General features: G+C 42.3%; 1 protein-coding gene across 5 annotated transcripts in view; it reads left to right on the top strand.

The window, feature by feature from the left end:
- ZDHHC15 (zinc finger DHHC-type palmitoyltransferase 15) overlaps positions 1-25,319 on the top strand; it is a 74,717-nt gene that overhangs the window by 12,699 nt on the left and 36,699 nt on the right. For all 5 annotated transcript variants that reach the window (XR_011023140.1, XR_011023141.1, XM_068247590.1 and 2 more), the window contains exons 3-6: positions 86-180; positions 5,646-5,766; positions 16,096-16,165; positions 18,082-18,114. Coding sequence is in view for 3 of the 5 variants with exons in the window: in XM_068247590.1 (XP_068103691.1) it covers positions 86-180; positions 5,646-5,766; positions 16,096-16,165; positions 18,082-18,114 (319 nt within the window). In the remaining 2 variants the exon portion in view is untranslated. The remainder of the gene's footprint in view (positions 1-85; positions 181-5,645; positions 5,767-16,095; positions 16,166-18,081; positions 18,115-25,319) is intronic.

Genomic DNA, 25,319 nt, shown 5'->3' with positions numbered 1-25,319 from the left:
TTTTCACAGATTTTTATTTATTTATTTTTTTAAATGTATTTATTTTTTTACCTCTTCTAATGTTTCTTCTGCTTACTTTCCACAGCTCTGTTCCTATTAATGTTTCATGTAGTGTTTTTACTCTTTGTTTGGACGTATTGGAAAGCAATTTTTACCCCTCCAAAACAACCTGGAAAAAAAGTGAGTCTGCCTTGCCTGAGCTGTTTGTTTTGTAATGGTGACAATGTCATTCATCATTTCTGCACATCATCTATATTTATAGCATGGTACTTGACAAATTTGTGTCAGGCCCTCTTCTGTAGGTATTAACAGTATACTTACTAGATGGGTGTATTTAACAACATTTACTGCCACTGATTAGAGACCGTAAAACATTGAACCTCTTTGGTAAATGATTAAATATAAAAGAAAACCCTGGGATACTTAGTCATTTTTAGGAGTGGGAGGATAAATATAATTGTTTATTTCATCAGTTTATTTTCATCTCGGGTTCACTTTAAGGCAAATATTTTACAAACCAAAGTGTTCTTTTATTGCTACATCGATGATAATCTACAGTACTATTAAAGGGACTCCGAGCAGTGCAGAAACTATGGAAAGATGCATATCATTTTAAAGCTCTCTTTCTCCTCTTTCCAATGATATATAAACCGCCGCCCTACGCCTTTTAGTTTTCGCTATTTTCGCGATTGAAATTGCCGCGGCCGCGATTTCGATCGCGAAAATAGAGAAAACTAAAAGGCTTAGGGTGACGATTTAGGTGTCACCAGAAAGAGGAGAAAGACAGCTTTAAAATGATATCCATCTTTCCATAGTTACATTGTATTACACAGGGCGACTTTTTCCTAAAGTCAGCAGCTCTATTGTGCTGAATGGAGCTGCTGACACTGGGGAAAGTGTCGTCTTGTGTAATACAATGTAACTATGGAAAGATGGATATCATTTTAAAGCTCTCTTTCTCCTCTTTCTGGTGACACCTAAATCGTCGCCCTGCGCCTTTTAGTTTTCTCTATTTTCGCGATTGAAATCGCGGCCGCTGCAATTTCAATCGCGAAAATAGCGAAAACTAAAATGCGTAGGGCGGCGGTTTATATATCATTGGAAAGAGGAGAAAGAGAGCTTTAAAATGATATGCATCTTTCCATAGTTTCTGCACTGCTCGGAGTCCCTTTAAAACTGATTTTCATGATAGATGTCCTTTAGCATACATAACATTAACAATTTTTTTTTTATTTTTTTTCCCAATTGGTGGTGATTTGATATTTTGACATTTTAAGCTTCTTGTGCCTGACATTTGCACATTAAAACACAATCCATTGTCGCAAGAACAGGATATGAAAAATGTATTGTAGCAACACTGCACTGGTAGGAGCAAGGTCGCTAAACAGTATACTACACACGTTGACACGAACAGGACACGACTGTTCACTGGCATACTCGCCTGCCTCCTGACTTATATCGTGACCTCACCACTTTGCCTCTCTCTCCTGTCCAGTAGTTGGACACACAGGCAGACAGACCAAAACTTCTTTTCTAGCCCTGCCTCCCCTCTTCCACCTGCAGTTCTTGAGCAAACCTGCAGGTCTTTAGCAGTTTGACAGGAGGTATGGGGCAGGTGGTGATGGGTATGGATAAAGTTGGAGAAGCAGGGGGGCATAGACCAGTACTTTTACACAGGTGGCTGGGCAGGCCAAGTGTGGCTCATGGGCTTGAAGTTGAATAGACCTGGAATAAGTTTTAACATATCACTGCTTGTCTCTGAATCTGCCTAGCAACACACATCTGTAGCTTAAGTACTAGATCAGATTTCAGTTTTCTGATTTTTCACGACTCCACCAGCTTATAGAAAAGGTTACTTCTGAATTCTCATTACTTTATTACACTCCCTAGTTGGACAGCAATTAAATCTTCTTCTCTGTTTGTTGGGTGAAGTTATCAGTTGCATTTTGGTGACTTGACGCACACAATCTTGATTGCACCCAGTTGAATATCCTCTCTGAAAGTAGAAGAGTGGGGTGTCTGGGCACCCTGAGGAAAAAAAGACAGACGAGAGCCCAAATAGCACAGCACGTTAGTAGCTCTTGGGTAATAAACAACTGGATGTCACAATGGTGTCCACCATGTGACCCCAGAGGAAACCCCTCCAACCTCAATGAGATGGGGGTTGTAATTAACACAATAAGGGTAAAGAGGCACCCAGGTAAAGATAAAATTAGGTTAAAATCAAATAAAACGTAGAATAATTAGGTGGCTTACCTCCATGATGACAGTCGGATAAGACAATACAATTAATTATGCACACGCAACACGTTTTATGGGTCTAAGCCTGGTTCCTCAGACCAATACAAGCGCTGTAGTAGCAATAGCCAATTGTATTGAGTGCCTCTCGATACTATTGGTGCTCAATACTATTGGTTATTGGTACTGCATCACTTATATTGGCCTGAGGAAACAGGCTCAGACCCGTGAAACGCATTGCCTGTGCATTTTATTGTCTATTTGACTGCCGTCATTGAGGTAAGCCACCTAATTTTTCTACGTTTTTTATTTGATCTTGACCTAATGTTCTCTTTACCTGCTCTTTACCCGTGTTATCCGTGTATTCTCTCTGAAAGGTCTAAGAGCTGCACCGAGAGCAGATGTAATGCACCTTGGAATCTGATAAATTAGTTTCATCTGCTACTGTTTATCATTGGTCCAATTCCAAAGTTCATTTATTTGCATAAAAACATAACATTTCCATCAACTAAAAATCATCATAGACTTGTGTGCAGCGAAAAGAACACCAAAGCCATTCTGTGTATGGCTTGTTGAAAATGCATTTTGCCCATTAGTGTCTATTCAAACAGGCTGGGATCATACTTGTCTGTTTTCTTACACGTTTTCTGCTCAGGAAAAATGAGAACCAATATTAATCAATGGGCTAGTTCACACTTGAATATATATATATATATATATATATATATATATATATATATATATATATATATATATATATATATATATATATATATATATATATATATATATATATATATATATATATATATAATATTTTTTTTTTATTTTTTTTTTGCATGCAGGAAAAACTGACTGCAGTGCAGCACTGTGTGCATTTTACCAATCAATGATATTCGTTTCTGTGAAAAACATTTGCATTTTCCCATAAACAGACACACATGGTGTGCATAAAATGCATGCAGAAAAGCGCATACAGAAAACCGACAGACAAGTGTTCTCCCAGCCAAAATTTTGCTTTTTTACAGAACAATTAGGGCCCGTTTCCACTAGGAGCGGTGCAATGTGGCTACATAGCCGCATCGCACCGCGGGTGTGCTGAAACACATGCACGCAAGTGGAAGAGTTTCCACTGCGTGCATGTTGTGCGGTGCAGAGCGATCTGAAAATCTGCAGCATGCTGCCGATTTTCGATTGCCCCCATCCGCCCGCAGCTGCGTCCCATCTCCTCCATGGACTTCCGCATCGGAAGTGATGCGATGCGTTCGCATCACTTACTAATGGAAACGTACCCTAAGGGCCTGTTTCCACTGCATGCAGATTGGATGCAGAAAAAATGACTCCACTGAATGCCTATGGGCCTGTTTCCACTAAACGCAATTTTTCTGATGCAGATTTTCCCATAGGCATTCATTGGAGTCAGTTTTTCTGCATCTATTCTGCATCCAATCTGCGTGTAGTGGAAACAGGCCCTATGTGGAAACAGACCCATAGGCATTCATTGGAGTCAGTTTTTCTGCATCCAATCTGCGTGTAGTGGAAACAGGCCCTTGAGATTCCCATGTGAGGTCTTAGATGTCATGAAATGTCCTTGAAACAAATGTTTTCCATTACAAGCTAATCAAAATGTTTAATTTGTATAACGTATATACTCGCAAGCAAGTGGGGGGGTCGGCTTGCTTGCGAGTCACCTGTGGTCCGCCGCCAGAGAGGGGAATAATAGAAGATGCGGCGCCGGCTCAGGTGATGGCGGCGGCCGCGTGGGGGGTTTAGGTGGGGGCACTGTACTAGCTATACTGGGCACTATAATGGGCACTATACTAGCTATACTGGGCACTATATGGGCACTATACTGGGCACTATATGGGCACTACTATCTATAATAGGCACTATACTGGGCACTATATGGGCACTATACTAGCTATACTGGGACACTACCTACCCATACTGGGCACTATACTAGCTATACTGTGCACTACCTACCCATACTGGGCAGTATACTAGCTATACTGTGCACTACCTACCCATACTGGGCACTATACTAGCTATACTGTGCACTGCCTACCCATACTGGGCACTATACTAGCTATACTGTGCACTGCCTACCTATACTGGGCACTATACTAGCTATACTGGGCACTATATGGGCACTATACTAGCTATACTGGGGCACTACCTACCCATACTGGGTACTATACTAGCTATACTTGGCACTACCTACCTATACTGGGCACTATACTAGCTATACTTGGCACTACCTACCTATACTGGGCACTATACTAGCTATACTGTGTACTGTCTACCTATACTGGGCACTATACTAGTTAAACAGGGCACTATACTAGCAGTTGGCTGATGGTGTAATGGTTAAGGGCTCTGCCTCTGACACAGGAGACCAGGGTTCGAATCTCGGCTCTGCCTGTTCAGTAAGCCAGCACTAATTCAGTAGGAGACCTTTGGCAAGTCTCCCTTACACTGCTACTGCCAATAGAGCGCGCCCTAGTGGCTGCTGCTCTGGCGCTTTGAGTCCGCAAGGAGAAAAGCGCAATATAAATGTTATTTGTCTTGTCTTGTCTATACTAGCTATACTGGGGCACTACCTACCCATACTGGGCACTATACTAGCTATACTGGGGCACTATACTAGCTATACTGGGGCACTATACTAGCTATACTGGGGCACTATACTAGCTATACAGGGCACTATACTAGCTATACTGGGACACACTGAGGGGACCACGCGGCCAGCATTTCCTACCCCCGGCTTATATGAGGGTCAATCATTTTTTCCAGTTTTTTTTTTTTCAGGTAAAAGTTGGGGGGGTCGGCTTATATGCGGGTCGGCTTGCTTGCGAGTATATACGGTATCTAAATGTGTATACAGGAACAAAGACTGGAGAAGGCTTATTAGCTGAAAGCTTATGTCTGGTGCACGTGAGGAAATTTTCTGTCAGACTGACAGTCGAACTGATTATTTCCTACAGGTCCGATCTGATTTTCCAATAGTATTTTTGATTGATTTCAATCACTTCTATGCAAAAACGATCGGAAAACAGATCGGTCCAGTAGGAAATAATCAATTTGTCAGTCAATCTGATGGAAACATTGCATACTCCTTTACTTCTAAGTTAGCCAGTAAATAGTATCATCCTGACCTCTTGCTGTTACTGATGGCTCACACGGTACAATACTCTACTGCTACTACTAAATGTGTACATGTGCAGCATTGAAATTGTTGGTGAATATAGTTACACTGCTGAATTAAATGCAACAGACGGGCTTAGATTTTGTTGACTTATTAATGAGAATGCATGAGTGTTCTAATTCTGTCTGTTGTAACCCAGATGTTCTAATTGACTATTGCAGCTCTTCACATTTACATAGCCATGTTTACACTTGTGTTTTAGTATCTGCTGCCCTATGCTGAGAAGGAGCGATATGACAATGAAGAGCGTCCTGAGGTTCAAAAGCAAATTCTTGCCGAATTTGCAAAGAATCTGCCTGTTTACACTCGGACAACAAGTGGAGGTCAGTGTAGGATACTGTTGTAGTCTCATAGATTCACACTCTACAACTCCAAGAGTTATTTTTCTTTTCTGTATAGACACAACATTGATATAATTCTGACATCTAATATAATTACTTTATACAACGCCACGGAATATGTAGTCGCTTTATAAATCATTAATAATATATTGTTCCTTTAACAGAGACCTGATTATTCCTATCTGTTGTCACAAAGAAGTAGAGTCTGTAATGCCCCATCACACCTCCTCCGTGTCCTTCCTGCCCAACGGATGTGTCATGGAGACTACATTTAAAAATTATTTTCAGTTATATTTTTTGCTTTTATAGATCCTTGATTTCTGTACTTGTCTATGCTTCTTCTTCTGTGTTAAGGGCTCTTGTTGAGTGATGCAGTGCCAAGTGATGGAATTAGTGGAATAATGGGGCTATGGGAGACAGTGTGGGGGCTCTGAGACAGTCCATGCTATGGCTGCCTTACTCCAAGATCCTGTGCACCCTGTAATGTGTAATGAAACAAAACCCAACTGACTGTAGTTAGTCTCCTTTGCAAAAAAGAGGAACTGTAGTCACCATGAATACATTTTTTTTTTTTTTTTGTACAATATTCTCTTATAAATTATTTAGTGTTTGCCTATTGTAAAATCTTTCCTCATTCTGATTTCCTTTTTGAAATGTATCACATGCGGCAACCTCTTTAGTACTGGCAAGTGATCTCTGTGAAATGTTCGTTTACTGAGAGTTGTAAAGCCAGTAGAAAATATAGCTAGTCTCCCAGAAGGTTTGGGTGGGGGAATTCTGCATAATAAATGGCCTAGGCTGACCCTAGGTGAAAAGGCGGGGATACCAATACATGGCTATAGGAAGTGTTTCTGATGCTGAAACCAGGATATTTTACACAGAAGTGGGTAACTAGAATAATCTACTGCACTTTACTATATGATGCATTCCTCTTTTAACTCTTGCAATGAGAAAAAATATGTATATACATAAAATGTGGACATGGGGAAGTGCAATGCAGGCTTAGTACTATATGTAACCATGTTTATCTCCTCAGGTCACATGTCCACTACAGGTTTGCTTTAAATAGAAAGCTTACTTGAACTGTTTCTGGAAGGCTGCATTTAGTACTTCTGTGATAGCAATATACATTTGTGGGCTCTGCATGGTGTCAGGTATTGCTTACCTCTTCTGATGTGGGGACATTAGGCTGAATGCTGTGCTATCTCATTGCACTACACCTTAGGATGTTGGATGTGTAGTTCCTCTGAATACTAAAGTTTCTACATCCCACTCGGCTGTGAAACCTATAGGCTTAATGCTGTAATTGGTAATACTCTTCGTTCTACTGTGCAGTCTCGTTTTACCTCTATCACTGCCGGTAGTCTTATTCTCCGCACGAAGCTTAACTAACAGCCGTGCAGTGTGAGGGTGCACTGCACGGCTGTTAGTTAACCCCCTTGGCGGTATGAAAAATACCGCCAGGGGGCAGCGCAGCAGTTTTTTTTTTTTATTATTTTTTTTTTTAAATCATGTAGCGAGCCGAGGGCTCGCTACATGATAGCCGCTGCTCAGCGGCATCCCCCCAGCCCCGCCGATCGCCTCCGGCGATAGGCGATCAGGAAATCCCGTTCAAAGAAAGGGATTTCCTGGAGGGCGGAATGACGTCACCGACGTCAGCGACGTCGGGACGTCATTGGGAGACCCGATCCACCCCTCGGCACTGCCTGGCACTGACTGGCCAGGCAGCGCTCGGGGTCTGGGGGGGGGGGGCCGCGCGCCGCACCGGATAGCGGTGATCGGGCGCGCGGCGGCGATCGGGGTGGGGTGCTGGCGCAGCTAGCAAAGTGCTAGCTGCGTCCAGCAAAAAAAAAATTAAGTAAATCGGCCCAGCAGGGCCTGAGCGGCACCCTCCGGCGACTTACCCCGTGTCACACACGGGGTTACCGCTAAGGAGGTTAAAGGGACTCCGAGCAGTGCAGAAACTATGGAAAGATGCATATCATTGTAAAGCTCTCTTTCTGCTCTTTCCAATGATATATAAACCCCCGCCCTACACCTTTTAGTTTTCGCTATTTTCGCGATTGAAATTGCCACGGCCGCAATTTCAATCGCGAAAACAGAGAAAACTAAAAGGCATAGGTCGCCAGAAAGAGGAGAAAGAGAGCTTTAAAATGATATCCATCTTTCCATAGTTACATTGTATCTTAACTAACTTTTTCCTAAAGTCAGCAGCTCCATTCAGCAGAAAAAGTCGCCCTGTGTAATACAATGTAACTATGGAAAGATGGATATCATTTTAAAGCTCTCTTTCTCCTCTTTCTGGCGACACCTAAATCGTCACCCTACACCTTTTAGTTTTCGCGATTGAAATTAAGGACGCGGCAATTTCAATCGCGAAAATAGCGAAAACTAGAAGGCGTAGGGCGGGGGTTTATATATCATTGGAAAGAGGAGAAAGAGAGCTTTAAAATGATATGCATCTTTCCATAGTTTCTGCACTGCTCGGAGTCCCTTTAAGCTCCGTGTGGAGAATAATACTACCAGCAGTGATAGAGTTAAATTAAGACTGCACAGTAGAACGAAGAGTATTATCAGTGTACTGTAAGAGAAACATAGAGCAGTGGATGCGCATGCCCTGAAGAAGAAAGGCTGTACCTTTCGAAACGCGTTGGCTATTGGGTCAACAGTTTGTGACGTCATGAAGAGGACTTCTGGGTCCGGAGCCTTACGAACTCAACCCGCTGCTTGAGAGCTGTTTCTGGCAGCGAGTCCAACCGGCTGGTCCGCGCCAGTTGTACCGGCTCTCTGTTAACTACTAACCCACTGACATCTGAAGGGTTAGCTCTAGAAGAACCGCACGGAGGACTGATTCATCTACCCTACACATGGGGACACGTGAGTTATTCCGTGGCTGATGTTAACGAAGGAGGCTTGAATGCGCATTAATTACTAATTCCCCTTGGTGCATGTGAATGCCCAGAAGAGGGCTTTTTAATGAAACTTTTTATGAAGGAACTTTTGTTGTGAATTAAATGATTTTTCTATAAGCTAAGTGGATCCACAAGCTAATACTCCAAAGACAGGCACTGATTGTCACTGCAGGGACTGTATTCAGAAGGTGTGTGGTTCTGTGGTGTGCTGTGAGGTATTGCCTTCTGAAGTGTGGCATATGTGGTTTTTTTTGGATTATTTTTATTGTGATTGCTATTAATAATTTTTTTAGAGAGCGCAGGAATGTTTCAGTGTATTTTTAAATTTCTACGATTTGGAGTGTTTGTGGTATACTCCTTGCTGCCATTATATGTGAGAGCACTACAATTACCAATCATGAATGCTATAATTGTCTTATTCTACGTTTATCCTATTGAAATGGACTGCATGTTGAATACTATGGCTGTTGTGGCTCACTACAACTTGCCATAAAAGCACATCAGTGCTGTATAATTATTTTTACAGTTAAATGTTACTAAATATTACCTTTAATTTTTAATTTGTAGCCATCTGTCAACTTCCAAAACCAACTGGAAGCACAGTGTTCTTATATTTAGCCTGGAATCTGTAATACGTGCTGCAGTATGGACAGCACAAGTATTTCTTGTTCCTCCAGCAGTAATCGGTTGCACACACACCTTTACCAATTAAGTGACTGGCAGCAGAATGGATACTCCCAGCCTGACACACTGTGGTAGGCTCATGGTGGGGGAGCTGGCTGGTTTATCTACCCAGAATCAGGTGACACCGCTAGAAAATAATCTCCCATTGAGCCTGATCCAATTCCCTTTTTTTGCTACTTTTTCTCCTAGGAGATAATTTTTCATCTTCTGTTTAAAATAACTTCAGCACTCCGTATTTGAAAAAAGTACTGAAAAGTAGGTGAAAGGTACTGTCAAAATTGTTCTGAGTATTTTCTTGCTTGCTTGGTGGCTTTCACATTTTATTTATAATGTGAAAATATCACTTAGGAGAAAACATAGGAGAAATAGTGAATTGGATCATTCCCCTTGTCCCTTGCAAAGTGCACAGCTGAGATGGAGAATATTTGTTTTCCAATAAGTGCGGAATTTAACTTTAACAGCTGTATCTGGATGTGGGCAGTTGCTCAGCTTTTGGACCAAGGTGATGTAGAGCCTTCAGTTTCATAGTAAGCTGAGCTTCCTTGGATGTCATGGCAAAAACTTTGTCCATTAGAAGTTATTCATTGGCCAGATCAGATTATTTTTTTGTGTGTGTAAATATCTAAAGAAGTTTTAGTGATCTGCAAATTAATATGGAATTCATTAGCTAGTATTACCAGACCAGTAAGTAGTCAGAAGGATTTTTTTTTTTTTTTGGTAGGCACCAGCTCCATTTGACAACTGGAATTGGCTGTAGCTTTTAATGACTCAAATTTGTTGCTTAAATTTGAACTTGCTAGGATGTTTATGATTATCAGGGAAAACAAAAGTTTGCCTTCTTTAAACAAAAGGTATTTGCAATTATTCAGATTGGCGTAAGCATATAATGTCTCCCACGCTGCATCACTGCTGAACATGCAAATCATCTCTTTGTTGTCCCTGTAAGCTAAACACACCTCCAGATCTGCTGTAGAGCAATTATGTGTCCGCTTGTTAATTGTACAAAGCCACAATAAACCGACATGCATACAGACTGTTTCACATTGGTTGATCCTCATCAGTGCATGGCATGGATTACTATGGCTCTATGGGGTAGGACTTGAAGCACCCAGAGTTACAGATTACCCAGCAAGCTCATGGTGAAACAGACCTCCAAGGAGTGTGTATGGGGCTACAAAGGATCGAAAAGCCCTAAAAATAAAACATAAAAAATGAACCGGGTGGACAGTTTTGTACAGTTCCTGTTTTTCCTTTGGTGTTACCACTTTAAATTTAAACTGCCCGGGAATAATAAGGACTTAAGCCAATCAAAGCTAGCTATTAACCAGAAACTAGAGGCTTTGGCTGGCTCAGTTTAACTTCCACTCTGGGCCAGTGGAAATTCTTATACTAGGAGAATTTTTTTGATCCTCGCTGGTCATCACACTGACACCACACTTATCATTGTCATCCAAAGGGAATTGGTAGTGGGGAGGGGTTTGTCTAGAGAACAGGCAGTGCTCAAAGTTGAAAAGAACCGGGCATAGATGGATAGGCGAGAATGTGGACAATGTTAGGAGATGCACTAGTTTAAAGAGAAACCGTAACCAAAAATTGAACTTCGTCCTAATAAGTAGCCAGTGGCGTAGCTAGGGTATTTGACACCCGGTACCGATAATTTACCGACCCCCCCCCCCCCCCCCCCCCCCCGAAGTGCGCCATTAGTTAGGTAGGTGCCTTTAATATAGGTAGCCAGTATAGTTGCCACCAGTATAGGCTAGGTAGATGGGTGGGTAGGTAGGTAGGTAGGTGCCCCCAATACAGGTTAGATAAGTAGGTGCCCCAGTATAGGTTAGATTAGGTAGGTGCCCTGCAGTATAGGTCAACAACAACAACAACAACTTGTAAAGCGCTTTTCTCCCGTGTGACTCAAAGCGCATAAGCATGGCTCCGACCATCGTGGTACAGAGGAAGAGTTTTATAAATCTGGAAATGCCAGGCTAAACAGGTGGCTTTTCAGTCTGGATTTGAATAGCTCCAGGGATGGTGCTGTCTTTACTGGGTGTGGTAGGGAGTTCCAAAGAGTAGGGGCAGCATGACAGAAGGCTCTGTCTCCAGATTTTTTGAGGTGCACTCTGGGAGTGACCAAGTTTATAGAACTTGATGATCTGAGGTTGTGAGAGGTGTGGTGCAGCTTCAGCAAGTCCTTCATGTATCCAGGGCCCAGATTGTGCAGGGATTTGAATGTCAGCAGTCCAATCTTGAAGAGTATTCTCCATTCTACTGGTAGCCAGTGCAGTGAGCGAAGGATCGGTGTAATGTGACAGTGGCGAGGCTGGTTTGTTAGCAATCTGGCCGCAGCATTCTGCACTAATTGCAGGCGACGCAGGTCCTTTTTGGGGAGGCCAGCATAAAGGGCATTGCAGTAGTCCAGCCGTGATGTGATGAAGGCGTGGACTAGGGTTGGAAGATCCTCTGCGGGAATCAGATGTTTAATCTTTGCAATGTTCTTCAGATGAAAGAAGGAAGATTTAACTACAGATGAAATTTGGTTTCTGAAACTCAATTCCCCATCGATTAGTACGCCAAGGCTGCGCACAAGGTTGGAGCTGTTTATGTCTGAATTCCCAATCCTGATTGGTGTTGCTTTAGGATAGAGCTGTTTTGATGGCGAGCACTGGCTTTGGACAAACAGGACCTCAGTTTTGTCAGCATTCAGTTTCAACCAGTTATCATTCATCCATGCCTGAAGTTTAGCTAAGCAAGAGTTTATTTTTGGGGTAGGGTCTGTTCCACCAGGTTTGAAGGACAGGTATAGCTGTGTGTCATCGGCGTAGCAGTGGTACGTCAGGCCATGTCGTTAGATAAGTGTACCGAGTGGCAACATGTAGATTGCAAACAGCAGAGGGGATAGGATTGATCCTTGTGGCACTCCGAATTGTAGAGGTGCAGGTTTGGACATTATAAGTCCTAGGGATACTCTCTGTGTTCTGTCAGTCAGGAATGATCTGAACCACTGGAGGACTGATCCACTGATGCCACAGTACTCCTGCAGTCTGTTAAGCAGGATTTCATGGTCAACTGTATCAAAAGCCGCTGAGAGATCCAACAGGATTAGGATGGAACATTCCCCTCTGTCCCTTGCCATGAGCAGATCGTTGCAGACTTGGATGAGGGCTGTTTCACAGCTGTGGTGTTTCTTAAAGCCAGATTGCAGAGGGTCCAGGATGTTGTTTACTGACAGCCTGGTTTCAAGTTGCAGATAGACAGCCTTTTCAATAACTTTACCTAAGAAGGGGAGGTTGGAGACAGGTCTGTAGCTGCTCATAGCATCTGGATCCATGGAAGGTTTTTTAAGAAGGGGCTTGATGATTCCTTCTTTTAGAGAGGTAGGAAACCTCCCCGCTTGCAGAGAGCAATTTACTATTTTGTGAAATGCTGGACCAAGCAGGTCAGGGCATTTCAGGTTAGATAGGTAGGTGCCCCCCAGTATAGGTTAGATAGGTAGGTGCCCCCCAGTATAGGTTAGATAGGTAGCTGCCCCCAGTATAGATTAGATTAGGTAGCTGCCCCCCAGTATAGGTTAGATTAGGTAGCTGCCCCCCAGTATAGGTTAGATAGGTAGCTGCCCCCCCAGCATAGGTTAGATTAGGTAGGTGCCCTCCAGCATAGGTTAGATTAGGTAGGTGCCCCCCAGTATAGGTTAGATAGCTAGCTGCCCCCCAGTATAGGTTAGATAGCTAGCTGCCCCCCAGTATAGGTTAGATTAGGTAGCTGCCCCCCAGTATAGGTTAGATTAGGTAGCTGCCCCCCAGTATAGGTTAGATTAGGTAGCTGCCCCCCAGTATAGGTTAGATAAGGTAGGTGCCCCCGCATAATGGAGGGGGTAGTCAGCCGCAGGGAGGGCAGCCCGACCTCTTCCTCTCCCCGGGATGCCCTCCGTGCTCCCCCCTCTGACTGCAGAGTTAGCCAGGTGAAGCGCTGTATACTGTCAGCAACTCACCTCCCTGGTTCTAATCGCCGCTCACTAGCTACCGGTCTTCTCCTCTGGATAGACGCTGATACGCTGCTTCCTGTTAAACAGGAAGCAGCGTGTGTATCAGCGTCTATCCAGAGGAGAAGACCAGCGGCGACTGAGCGGCAGTTGGAACCAGGCAGGTGAGTTACTGTCTGTATACAGCGCTTCCCTGGCTAACTCTGCAGTCAGAGGGGGGAGCACGGAGGGCAGCCCGGGGAGAGGAAGGGAGAAAGAGGTCGGGCTGCCCTCCCCGCGGCTGACTCCCCCCTCCATTGCAGCGCCCCTCTCCCTAAGCGCTCAGCTTCAGCCCTCAGGGAAGCCCCACATCACCCCTGCCCTGCCACTATCACCCCACCTGGTGAGGGTCGCACCCTTCTCACAACGCTAGTTTCAGTAGCTAATACCCCCTTTCCCATGAGAAATCTTTACCTTTTCTCAAACGGATCATCAGGGGGCTCTGTATGGCTGATATTGGGGTTAAACCCCTCCGACAGTGTGATGTCAGTGCCTCACAGTACGAAAGTGCTGACACCACACTGGGGAGCCTTGTTGCATTGTGAGGAAATAACAGCTGTTTCCAACTGCCAAAAAAGCAAGCAGCAGCTACTTCCACTGACATCATCTGCCAGCAGTAAAAATGTTGCCATATGATACATTTCAGAACGTAAATCAGGGAGAGGAAAGGTTTTACATTGGGCAAACGCTGACTAAATCATTTATACATAATTATTGTAAAAATCAAGCACTTTTTTTCATTACGTTATTTTCATTGGAGGTCCTCTTTACGACCTTATGACATAAGCTTGTGTATACTTATAGCATTCCTATTTTAACTGCACCCATAGTCCCTTTGAAGCTCAACTCCATGTAAGTTTCTGTTCTAGTCTTGAGTAGTCTGTAAAGTGGTTAGAAGTGCTCTTTATTTCCCCACTGGGGAGATTGTCCCTTGCTTCCTGCATCTTTGACCTCTGTGATGTAAATCTTGGAGACAAAAAATCAGTGACAGGAATGAAACCTTTTTAGGGATTGCACATTTTTGCATATTTACAATAAAACTATAGATTCTTCCTTTCTCTGTCACTATTGGACGGATTATCCCCTTCCAGTTTAGATGTGAAGATTAGGAATTTTTCCAGATGTGGTCACAGACAGGAATACCGTAGATATTCCAAAAAACACTTTCTCTTTTTAACTCTAATCAAACTTAAAATTAACATTTCTATTGGAATTTGTCTTGTAGTAATGGCCTAGGTTTAATGCTCTCAATATCCCAGTTTCCCATGTCTGAATTTGATAATGTAAAATTGTTTTGAGTTTGCATTGAATTGCCATTGATTTAGCATGTTTACATACATGGTACAGGTGTCTCCGCCTATGCCACAGTATAAATTGAACATTAAAGAAAGCATCAGCCGTTTTATGCTACCTTCAGATCTACTTGCCTGCGGCTTCCTTCAGCCCCCTGCAGCCGATATGTCCCTCGCGACATCTCTGCTCTCAGCCGCCGGCCCGGGGTCCATGCCAGTGCAGAGGCCGACCTCGAGGTTGTCCTCTACTGCGCCTGGTGAGTGCCGCTGTCAGTCACTCGCAAATGGGCTCAAGTGTTCTGCGCAGGCGCAGTCACTTGCCTGATATTATGTACGGTGGGCCTCCCTTACACCACCGAAGTAGCTCTCACCTATCGAAGCATAGACTCCTTAAGACCTCTCAAGATGTCCTGTGGTAATAAGTTTTCCAATACACTCCCCTAAAGTATATGGTGAGGAGGGAGGTCGACAGCTGTTTCACCCTGCAATCCAGACTTTCTCTGGGGGGAAACGGCTGTCGACCTTTCTCCGCAACTAACCGCTTTGATGTGATGCGCTGATAAGTGTTCACTTTTATTTAGACTTTGCCTGTTTTTACTAACATCCTATGAGGCTAGAATGAAATATGACTTTTGGATACTGTTCTTTATTCACTAATCACCACATTGCACTGACCTGCTCAGGCAAATTACTGCTCCCATTGGTCCTTCCTTCACCTCCCCTATCCCAAACAGACATACACTGAAATTAGCATGCAGGAGCATACTGGTGAGCAAATAATTACGCCTCATTCAAACTATCCAACGCAGGTGGCTGTGCACTTATCTCTGAACCCATGACACCAGCGTTGCTCTCCCTTGCGCCAGTTTGTTGCGCTTATCCCATTTACTGGCACTGAATAGGACAGTGGTGTGTTCATGGATCTATGCGCCCTCGCTCTGCACGTCTATTTACAAGGTTATCTGTTTTATTGACCTGAGGAAGCCGGCGTTGTCTACAGTATAACTGTTATTTTAAATAAAGACTCCTTTTTCCATCCACGTGAGTCTACTTTGGAGGTAAGAAGCCTCCTTCTTTTATTTTATTTTGTTATTTTATGCTTCAGCAAATATAGACTTCAATAATATACTATTGGGCACCTCCACCAACGTGCTTCACTTGTAAAAAAGAAACGGTGGGTTATAGTTTGAAGATGCCTGGTGTAGAACAAAACATGGTTAGAACCTCTGCAAGGCTTATATTGCTTTTAAAGCTCATATTCAGAAGAATTGCTATCCCTTCCTGCCTCCTGGATGTAGGCAGAGCGATCCCGTCACCTCCAGTGTAATGTGCATTGCCTGACTGACTATTTGCTGTCTGTAAGTGACAAGACACTACCGTTTGCTAATGGCTTTTCCATTTTGTATTTCAGCAATTCGTTTCTGTGATCGATGTCAGGTGGTGAAGCCTGATCGTTGCCATCACTGCTCTGTGTGCGGGATGTAGGTATCATTTATCAGTGCATTTGTTCTGTGTGTAGGAGCGCTTTACAGATGTTTTATTTTCAGCTCGGGATAACTTGAGAGCTTAATCTGTCAAATCAGCTGACTGAATTCAAAGCTCTTCTTTCCCTGTTACAATTTGTGTGATTTTTTTTTTTTTTTTTTTTTTTTTTTTTTTTTTTTTTTTGTTATCATAATTTTCTTGTTACCATTTTTTTTTTTTTGTAATATTTTAAGACTGTGAAGGTACCTACAGGCATTAGATAATTATTTCTCTTTAGTGATTTTATGTGACTAAATGAGGTGAGTGCTATCTATGGATGAAGCGATACTGTGTGCTACTGTTTGTGTGCAGTTTTATAGTGGAGGATCCAACGTTTTATCCAAGGCTTCCCCTAATAGCGGGATACAACCATGTGGTAACCAAGAAGCACCCACCTCCAATCTGCAAAGCTTATTTGTGAAAAAGGAAACCAGACGGGTTCCCGTGTTCCTTTACTTTCCTGTCAGTGTTGTGGCTTTATGACAAGATTCTGCTTGAGCCGACACAGTCTGGCCTCTGCCTTTCTGTTGATAACTATGTATGTACAGTATGATATATAGCTTCTTCTGTTGTCTCCTGTTTAGTGTCTGTAAAGTAGCGCCAACAGGGCTGTATTCTAATAGTTGCTCTTCTCTCTGCTCTGTTCACCAAGAGCTTCCAATCACCATGTGTGGAGTTAGGAAAGGGCTATAGGGGTTACAGGATCAGTTCCCAGCAGGAAAGGTGGTCATACACTTATCAACTTTTTTCCCCATCAATTCCCAGCAGATTCAATCACACTGATCGAAATTGATGGCCCAATTTGCTGACCAGATTGATAATTTAATCAATTATGGCCAAAATCCAGTTGATTGCACTGGACATAAGATATTGATCGGTTGGAAGGGGCAACGCTGTGCTTTGATACATTTGTAATAGATTTAGCATGAAATATAACCCTAGTGTGTGGAAGGATTCAATCCCTCTCTGATAAAATTTGATCTGGCAGGGATTGATCTTTTGGCCACATCTGCTGCCCACCTATATAAGTGTATGGGTACCTTAATGCTTTCTGGAACTCCAGGGAGGAAGGACGATTTTAAACAGTGATTATGGGCCTGCTTGCATATTGCCTACTGATCTACTCCAGGCTGAAAAGATGACAGGACCTGCCTGTTCAGCAGTTACTGACATAAAGACTGTGGGGCATTCAGCCTTTGGATGTTTTTTCATCAGTTAGTGTTTATATGGAATTTTAAGATGTATCATAATCTGATATACTTTGTTGCTCATGGTTTGGTACATTCTCTTCCACGTTTTGGATACTGGGCTGATTTTGGCCGGGACACCAGCACTTATCCTTTTCCACTCAGACTACATTTTTCATTGGATCTGACTGATCCTCGGTTAGCAGATGCTGACTGACGATGCACCATACTGCTAAACAATCTATTAAAAGAAGTAGTAAATAGTCTCAATATCTGGAGGTAAGACCTCATGCAGAATCTTTTCATAATGACAACATGGGGACTTCATTCCTTTGAATTTAAACCTCATTTAGAACGTTTTGATTTATACATGTCCTGTGCACATCTATTTGATTACCCTGGGAAGCATTTGGGGTCATGTTTACATTATATAATGTAAAACCAAGCAGTAATCATAGCTCTTAGATTCCCACTCCTTGCTCAAGCTTTGTAATGAAAGTGCTTTTATTTGAGCACCACGAAGAGTAGCGAGGAAAGCAGTAGCCAGCATTGAAAAGTATTCAAAATACTTATTTACCAATATGTGAAAAATGTAAGAAAAGAATAAAGTTACAGTTTTCTGGATGAAAAAAAAAAACATTTCTGCAATGTTTGTAAGGCTTACATTGTTTCTTTTTTTGTCACAGGTGTGTCTTGAAGATGGATCATCACTGTCCTTGGTATGTATTTTACCTATGAACAACAATGTTTACTAATAGTGGCTGATAAGGAAACCTAACCAAGATAATGTAATCACTTCCTTCTTAGGCTCTAAGCTTCCAACTGAAGAAGAAAGTGCTATGTTTACTGTAACCGTTTGAACTGTTCTGCTACCATTATTTTCTGGTAGTAGGTTTTATGCTGTAAATAATCTTTAGGCGCAAAGAAGAAATGATAAGTTTCATACCAGCTTAATATAAGCAGATATGCTCCATTTAGATGCTAATCCTTTTTTAGTTTATGCTTATTCTTTTAGCTTGGAATGGGACCAATCGAAATGATCCTGTATTACATTTCACTTGTACATTTCCAAGCTGTGGAAATGTGCATAAAATTTCCATACATTTATTTTCACCCCAAATTATCAGCATCTTAAAGCGGAATGAAACCCAGCATTTCTTCTTTGCTGTAAAAAATTATTTACAGCATATTATATACAACCAGCATTTTTTTTTTACTAGAACAGCATTCAAAGGGTTACACACAGGGCTGGAAAGTTCAGTGCAGAGAAATGTGGACGCATTTGAAGTGTAGAAAATGTTATCTTGTGTTTATTTAAATGTATCAAGTGAGGAATGTGACACATTCTCTGACTGTGGAGAAGCTGCTGGACACAGAGAGACACGGAAAGCATTTCTGCCTTCAATACATAATGAATAAAACCAGTTATGAATAAAATGCAAAGTCAGCTCACAAAGCAAAAAAATGTACTTTTGGGAATGTATAATTTCTAAATGAATAATAATACCTATGCAAATATGATAACCGTATGGCATATAAAAAGTAGGAAAACATGTTTTTATTGAATATTATGTCAGGGATTTATACCGCCGTCTCTAATTATATTCTAACCCACGGATATTGTTTGTGTATTAAAGCAGTTTACCTTGTGACAGAGAACTATTTCTCCCGTTACTAGCGAGATCATGCCATATCTGCATCATGACCTTTACACAGAGCTCTAATACTAAAATTAGACAAAGATAAGACAACATTTATATTGCACTTTTCTCCTGGCGGACTCAAAGCGACAGAGCTGCAGCCACTAGGACACGCTCTATAGACAGTAGCAGTGTTAGGGAGGCTTCCCCAAGGTCTCTTACTGAATAGGTACTGGCTTACTGAAAAGGCAGAGCGTAGATTCGAACCCTGGTCTCCTGTGTCAGAGGCAGAGCCCTTAAAGTGGACCTGAACTCTAAATTAAAAAAAAAAAAAAATCATCGGAATCCTTTTTAAAAATCAGTCAAAAAAGTGTGCAATATATGATAAAAACATGTAAATAAAACGTATAATATAAATGAAATAATCCCCTCCCACCTGTGACGTAGGCTGCCGCGGCGGCAGACTTGAAGAGAACGCTGGGAAACCTTATATGTCAGCTAAATGCCACCCACCATGTAATAAGCTCGCGAGAGTTCTTGCAGGCATGTTTTGTTTACTATTTACGTAGTCCGTTGGCGCCTCCTCGGAAGGCAGAAGAAGGGGAAATGACAGGCAGAGCGGACTCAGTGGAGCAGACAGCGGAGGGACGTGAGAGGTGATTAGAGGAGTGGAGAGGAGGGAGAGAGAGCTATTGGAGGAGGGAGAGCAGACAGCCGAGGGAAGGAGGCACAAAAGAGCCTAGCAGAGTAGATGGTGGAGGGGGGAAAGAGAGGCTAGAAGCGGAGTAGAGGGACAGTGCTCAACAGAGAGCCCAGCAGGCGCACGCCTTAGAGCACAGAGGAGGATCCCCCCCCCCCCTGCACAGCACAGAGCCCAGCAGACGAAGGAAGGGGAGAGGGGCCTCCTGTATCAGCGAACACAGCTAAGAGATGCGCTGTCAGACTCAGCACTCCCCCGTAGGTACATTGTGGCAGGCAGGAGGAATCCCCTCTGACATCATCAAGCCACCCTGGTCTCCCCTATAGGTATTGCTGCAGAGGGAATCCCCTAAATTAAAACTGAAGCTCTGACCTCTGAAGCTGCAGCGCAGTGATGTATGACAGTCATACATCACTGTTGTCCTCTGTAGCTGCTGCACGCTCTCTGCTCCGTGAAGTAGATACTTGTACACAGAGTGTACTCTTTCATCAGATGCAGAGTGATGTGCTGCAGCTTCAGAGGTGACATCAGTTTGAAGACCCAGCGGCTGTATCAGGAATTCCAAACAATTATAGGGAGCCTGAGATATGAAAGGTACAAATGTATTCATAAATGACCATATTCAAAAAAGACCACAGAACATATCACCTACATATAAAACCAATTAAAAAAGCATAGATCTATAGCATCAGCTATATAGGACAATTGATTTGGGCTGCATATCATATAGGTGCACCTATTCAAAAAAACATACCGGTATGATAAAAATCATGTGTATGCATGCATTTTTTTCAGGCCCCTTTATCCTTATATAATCAGCTATAGATCGACATCCATATAACAGCAGCAAATATCCTTATTTTCTCTTCAATCCACCCGCTATGCTCTTCATTATCATAGTTACTATTATTTCTATTTCTAGGGTTCCTCTTTCTACTCCTTTTTTTTTTTTATTTTTATTACCGTTTTTTCCAGTCTTTTTTAAGATTCCCAATTTTCCGGACCCCCCACTCTCTTGACCTGAGGAGTCACCTGCTGATTCTTCGGAGGTGTTGCCCCAGCCGACCCTTCTACCTTTCCCCTTTCTCAGGCCATATTTTTGGCCGCCTAAATTAAAAATATCTCCACGTTTATAATCTTCAACATCTCTCAAGAATTTTTTCTCTTTATTATTTTTAATGCGTTCATTTTCTTTTTCGACAATATTTTTTAAGTTTAGTATTTAGATCATCAAAGTTAGGGTCGTTTTTAAACTCATTGAGCTTAGAGGTACTAATCCCAAGCTCCTTTTCTACATCTTTAAATTGTATCCTTTCTTCTCTAACAAAGATCTTCATCACTCGAATGCCATGCAATTTGCATTCAATCTCCCATTCTGGAAGCATTCGAAGAGTTTGTAGATGCTCGGCTGGGGCTACCCTCTCCCGAATCCCCCGAGGAAAATTCTGTTTATCAATATAGCGGTCCATTCCTAGAATTTCCCACTTTTTCTTGACAAATTTAATTGACACTTTTTGATGTTGTCTAAATAAACGTACTAAATTCAATTTGGCCTCATTAGCTACCTCCACCTGTACTTCATCATAGACTTGCTGCTCGTCAGAGTCTAGTTCAAAAATTGGTACATATGCCATTTTTAATAATCAATTAAAATAATAGGGATATCCAACCGCAATCTAAGAAGAAATACTAACAAAGAAACCAATTATTACGGGATATCTAACCTAAACATATGTTATGACTCTCTGTCTCAACCTATTCAACTTATATATAGATTATTCCAAACAATTATAGGGAGCCTGAGATATGAAAGGTACAAATGTATTCATAAATGACCATATTCAAAAAAGACCACAGAACATATCACCTACATATAAAACCAATTAAAAAAACACATATCTATAGCATCAGCTATATAGGACAATTGATTCGGGCTGCATATCATATAGGTGCACCTATTCAAAAAAACATATCGGTATGATAAAAATCATGTGTACGCATGCATTTTCTTCAGGCCCCTTTATCCTTATATAATCAGCTATAGATCGACATCCATATTACAGCAGCAAATATCCTTAGTTTTTCTTCAGTCCACCCTGTAATATATCCATATAAGCCTCTTATCCACATATGACTAAGGAAACACCCCCATTACGTGTAGCATTCGGCTACACAACGTTGCCTGTCAGTACTGCCACCGGGCTGACTTCAATGTCACTTCCAGCAATCAAAGCATTCTCAGCAGATAGCCAGCCGGCTCATCTCATCTGCATTAAACATATTGGCGTACAGTTCTGCCAGCTTAGCTGGTACTCACGTGCCCTGTCTAGGGGCTTCCCCAAGGCGGAGTCCGCGTTGGCAGGTAGCTTGCCACGATTCGCTGCGGCACACCGGATTTAAAGGTCGCGCTGATGGAGTCCCCGGGAGTAACGCCGGCTAAGGAGGAGGGGCGGAGGCTCAGGGTGGATCAGCTGTAAGCCGGCTAAGCCAGCGGGATGACGTCACACAGGCACGTGACGCGTTTCGCCAATAGGCTTCCTCAGACGTGCGTGCACTCATAGGGGGAAATGTGTCCTCTTATACACGTTTTTGGATACCGCCCCCTTTTTTTAAAAAAGCGTATAGGTTACGTAGATATCTTCTATAGTAACTCAATGACGAGCATGCACCATCTACAGTCTATTTCTGAAATGGCGGGTTGAGAGAATATAGCAAAAGAGGCACTTTTCAATTCAACATTAAAGGAACACTTTTAAATTCATGTCACAGTTCAATCCATTTGGTTGCATTAAGTTAAATTTATAAATCCAAAATGACTTTTTTTTTTTTTTTAGTAACTGTCGATCATAGTCCCCTCGCCTAGGGCTTATATTCAATTTGTAAATCCCTTTAGCACTCAAACACCTGGGATCTGAATTATGGCTCATTTTGAAATGCATAGCTACAGGACTTTTTTCATTAATTGATTTTACATTGTTCACATGCTCCTGTATCCTGTCTCGCAAGGGTCTATATGTTTTCTCAATGTAAATCATATTGCAACTACATCTCAATTGATAAACCACCTTATCTGTGTTGCAATCTATGTAGTCTTTAATCTTAAATATTTGTGAACCATCATGGTTGGGGAAAGCATCACCTTTTTCCATATATGGACACATGGGGCAATTACAACAGCGAAACATTCCTTTTTGGTTTCTTTTTACTACTCCGGCCCTGTTTTTGGGCTTAAACTCGCTGCTCACAAGAACATCCGAAAGGTTTCTACCCGCCTTGCTGCGATGTGGGGGTATTATCCCACCAAATTTTTAATAATCGGGTCCCTACCTAAAAGGTGCCAATGTTTAGTGAATACATTTTTAATTTCATTATAGTGGGGACCATAAGTGGTCACCACACGGACCACCCCCAGGTCCTTATCTTTTTTGGCACCCCTATCTATTGTCCTATGTAATAGCAAGTCTGAACGTTTTTTTGATAGTGCCTTATAGTAGGCTCTATTAATTACATGTATTGGGTAACCTCTGTCTAGCAACCTAGCTTTTAGATCCTCTGCTTCAGCTTTGAAGTCTTCTATTTCACTGCAGTTGCGTCGCAATCGCATGAACTGGCCAGTCGGCACAGCCCATTTTTGCGACGGCAAATGCACGCTTTTTGCTGCCAGCAAGGTGTTCCCAGCAGTCTTCTTGCGGAATGTTCTCGTGACCAACGCATTCCCTAGTTTTTTAATCTTCAAATCAAGGAAGGAAATCTCGAGCTTACTGAAGGTATATGTTAAGAAGATATTCCTGTCGTTTTTATTTAATTCGCCCACAAATTCATGTAGTTGTGCCTCGGTACCCTTCCAGACAACAAAAATGTCGTCCACGTACCAATATGTTTAATGCAGATGAGACGAGCCGGCTGGCTATCTGCTGAGAATGCTTTGATTGCTGGAAGTGACATTGAAGTCAGCCCGGTGGCAGTACTGACAGGCAATGTTGTGTAGCCGAATGCTACACGTAATGGGGGTGTTTCCTTAGTCATATGTGGATAAGAGGCTTATATGGATATATTACAGGGTGGATTGAAGAAAAACTAAGGATATTTGCTGCTGTAATATGGATGTCGATCTATAGCTGATTATATAAGGATAAAGGGGCCTGAAGAAAATGCATGCGTACACATGATTTTTATCATACCGGTATGTTTTTTTGAATAGGTGCACCTATATGATAGGCAGCCCGAATCAATTGTCCTATATAGCTGTTGCTATAGATATGTGCTTTTTTAATTGGTTTTATATGTAGGTGATATGTTCTGTGGTCTTTTTTGAATATGGTCATTTATGAATACATTTGTACCTTTCATATCTCAGGCTCCCTATAATTGTTTGGAATAATCTATAAGGTGAATAGGTTGAGACAGAGAGTCATAACATATGTTTAGGTTAGATATCCCGTAATAATTGGTTTCTTTGGCTGTATCAGGAAGTCTCTATTTCCTGGAGCAAAAAGAGTGCAGCGGCTACAGAGGGCACAACAGTGATGTATGACTCCTTGTGGTTTTATTGCTATTGTCATGTGGAATTTTTGAATAAAGAACATCAGCGTTTTCTACCAGTACCTGGTCTGCGGATCCTTTTGTGCATATCTGTGGACTGGCTTGGCTTTCCTGATCCTGCACCTACCGGTTGGAACTGAGGGGGTAGAGCGTTTTGAACTTTTCTATTTGCTTAGTGATGTATGACTGTCATACATCACTGGGCTGCAGCTTCACAGGTCAGAGCTTCAGAGTCTTAATTAGGGGATTCCCTCTGCAGCGCTACCTATAGGGGAGACCAGGGCGGCTGGATGACATAAGAGGGGATTTCCCCTGCCTACCACACTACCTACAGGAGAAGGGGGCGGGGCTGGTTGACCTATGAGGGGATTTCTTCTGCAGCACAAACTACAGGGAAGACTAGGGCAGCTGGATCACATAAGAAGGGATTGCCCCTGCCTACCATGCGAACTACAGGAGGATAAGGAAGGGAGGGGCAAGAGATGGTTGACATAAGAGGGGATTCCCACTGCAGCGCTAACTAGGGTAGACCAGGGCAGCTGGATGCTTGAGAAAATCAGCTGAAACAGTTTGCTTTACATGTGAACTCCTGTGCCAGTACGTGCAGCAGCATCAGACTTAGTGTCAGTGTCCTGTGACAGAGCAACTGCTGATGACATCATGACGCAGGGCTGTAGATCTCGTTCAGTGGGCATGAATGGGACAACTGTAACACCACCCAGGGAATCTGACTCTGCACCTCCCATGGAGTGAGAGCTGCAAGATGGAGCCTGCCAGTCTCAAAAAAAAAAAACTTTTACTCAAAGTTGAATTGTGCAACTATATATATCTATATAGATAGATAGATAGATAGATAGATAGATAGATAGATAGATAGATAGATAGATAGATAGATAGATAGATAGAGAGATATATATATATATATATATATATATTGCATGTGACAAGTGTTATTTATCTAATAATTAATTACTAAGGGATAAAGAGTCTCAATTTAGTGAAGTTTATTTTAGTTAAAGTCCTCTTTAACCATTACACCATC

The sequence above is a fragment of the Hyperolius riggenbachi genome, chromosome 8 (genome assembly GCF_040937935.1).
Source record: "Hyperolius riggenbachi isolate aHypRig1 chromosome 8, aHypRig1.pri, whole genome shotgun sequence".
NCBI lineage: Eukaryota > Metazoa > Chordata > Amphibia > Anura > Hyperoliidae > Hyperolius > Hyperolius riggenbachi.
The sequence above is the reverse complement of the archived record's forward strand: the minus strand, read 5'-3'. Positions and strand labels throughout refer to the sequence as shown.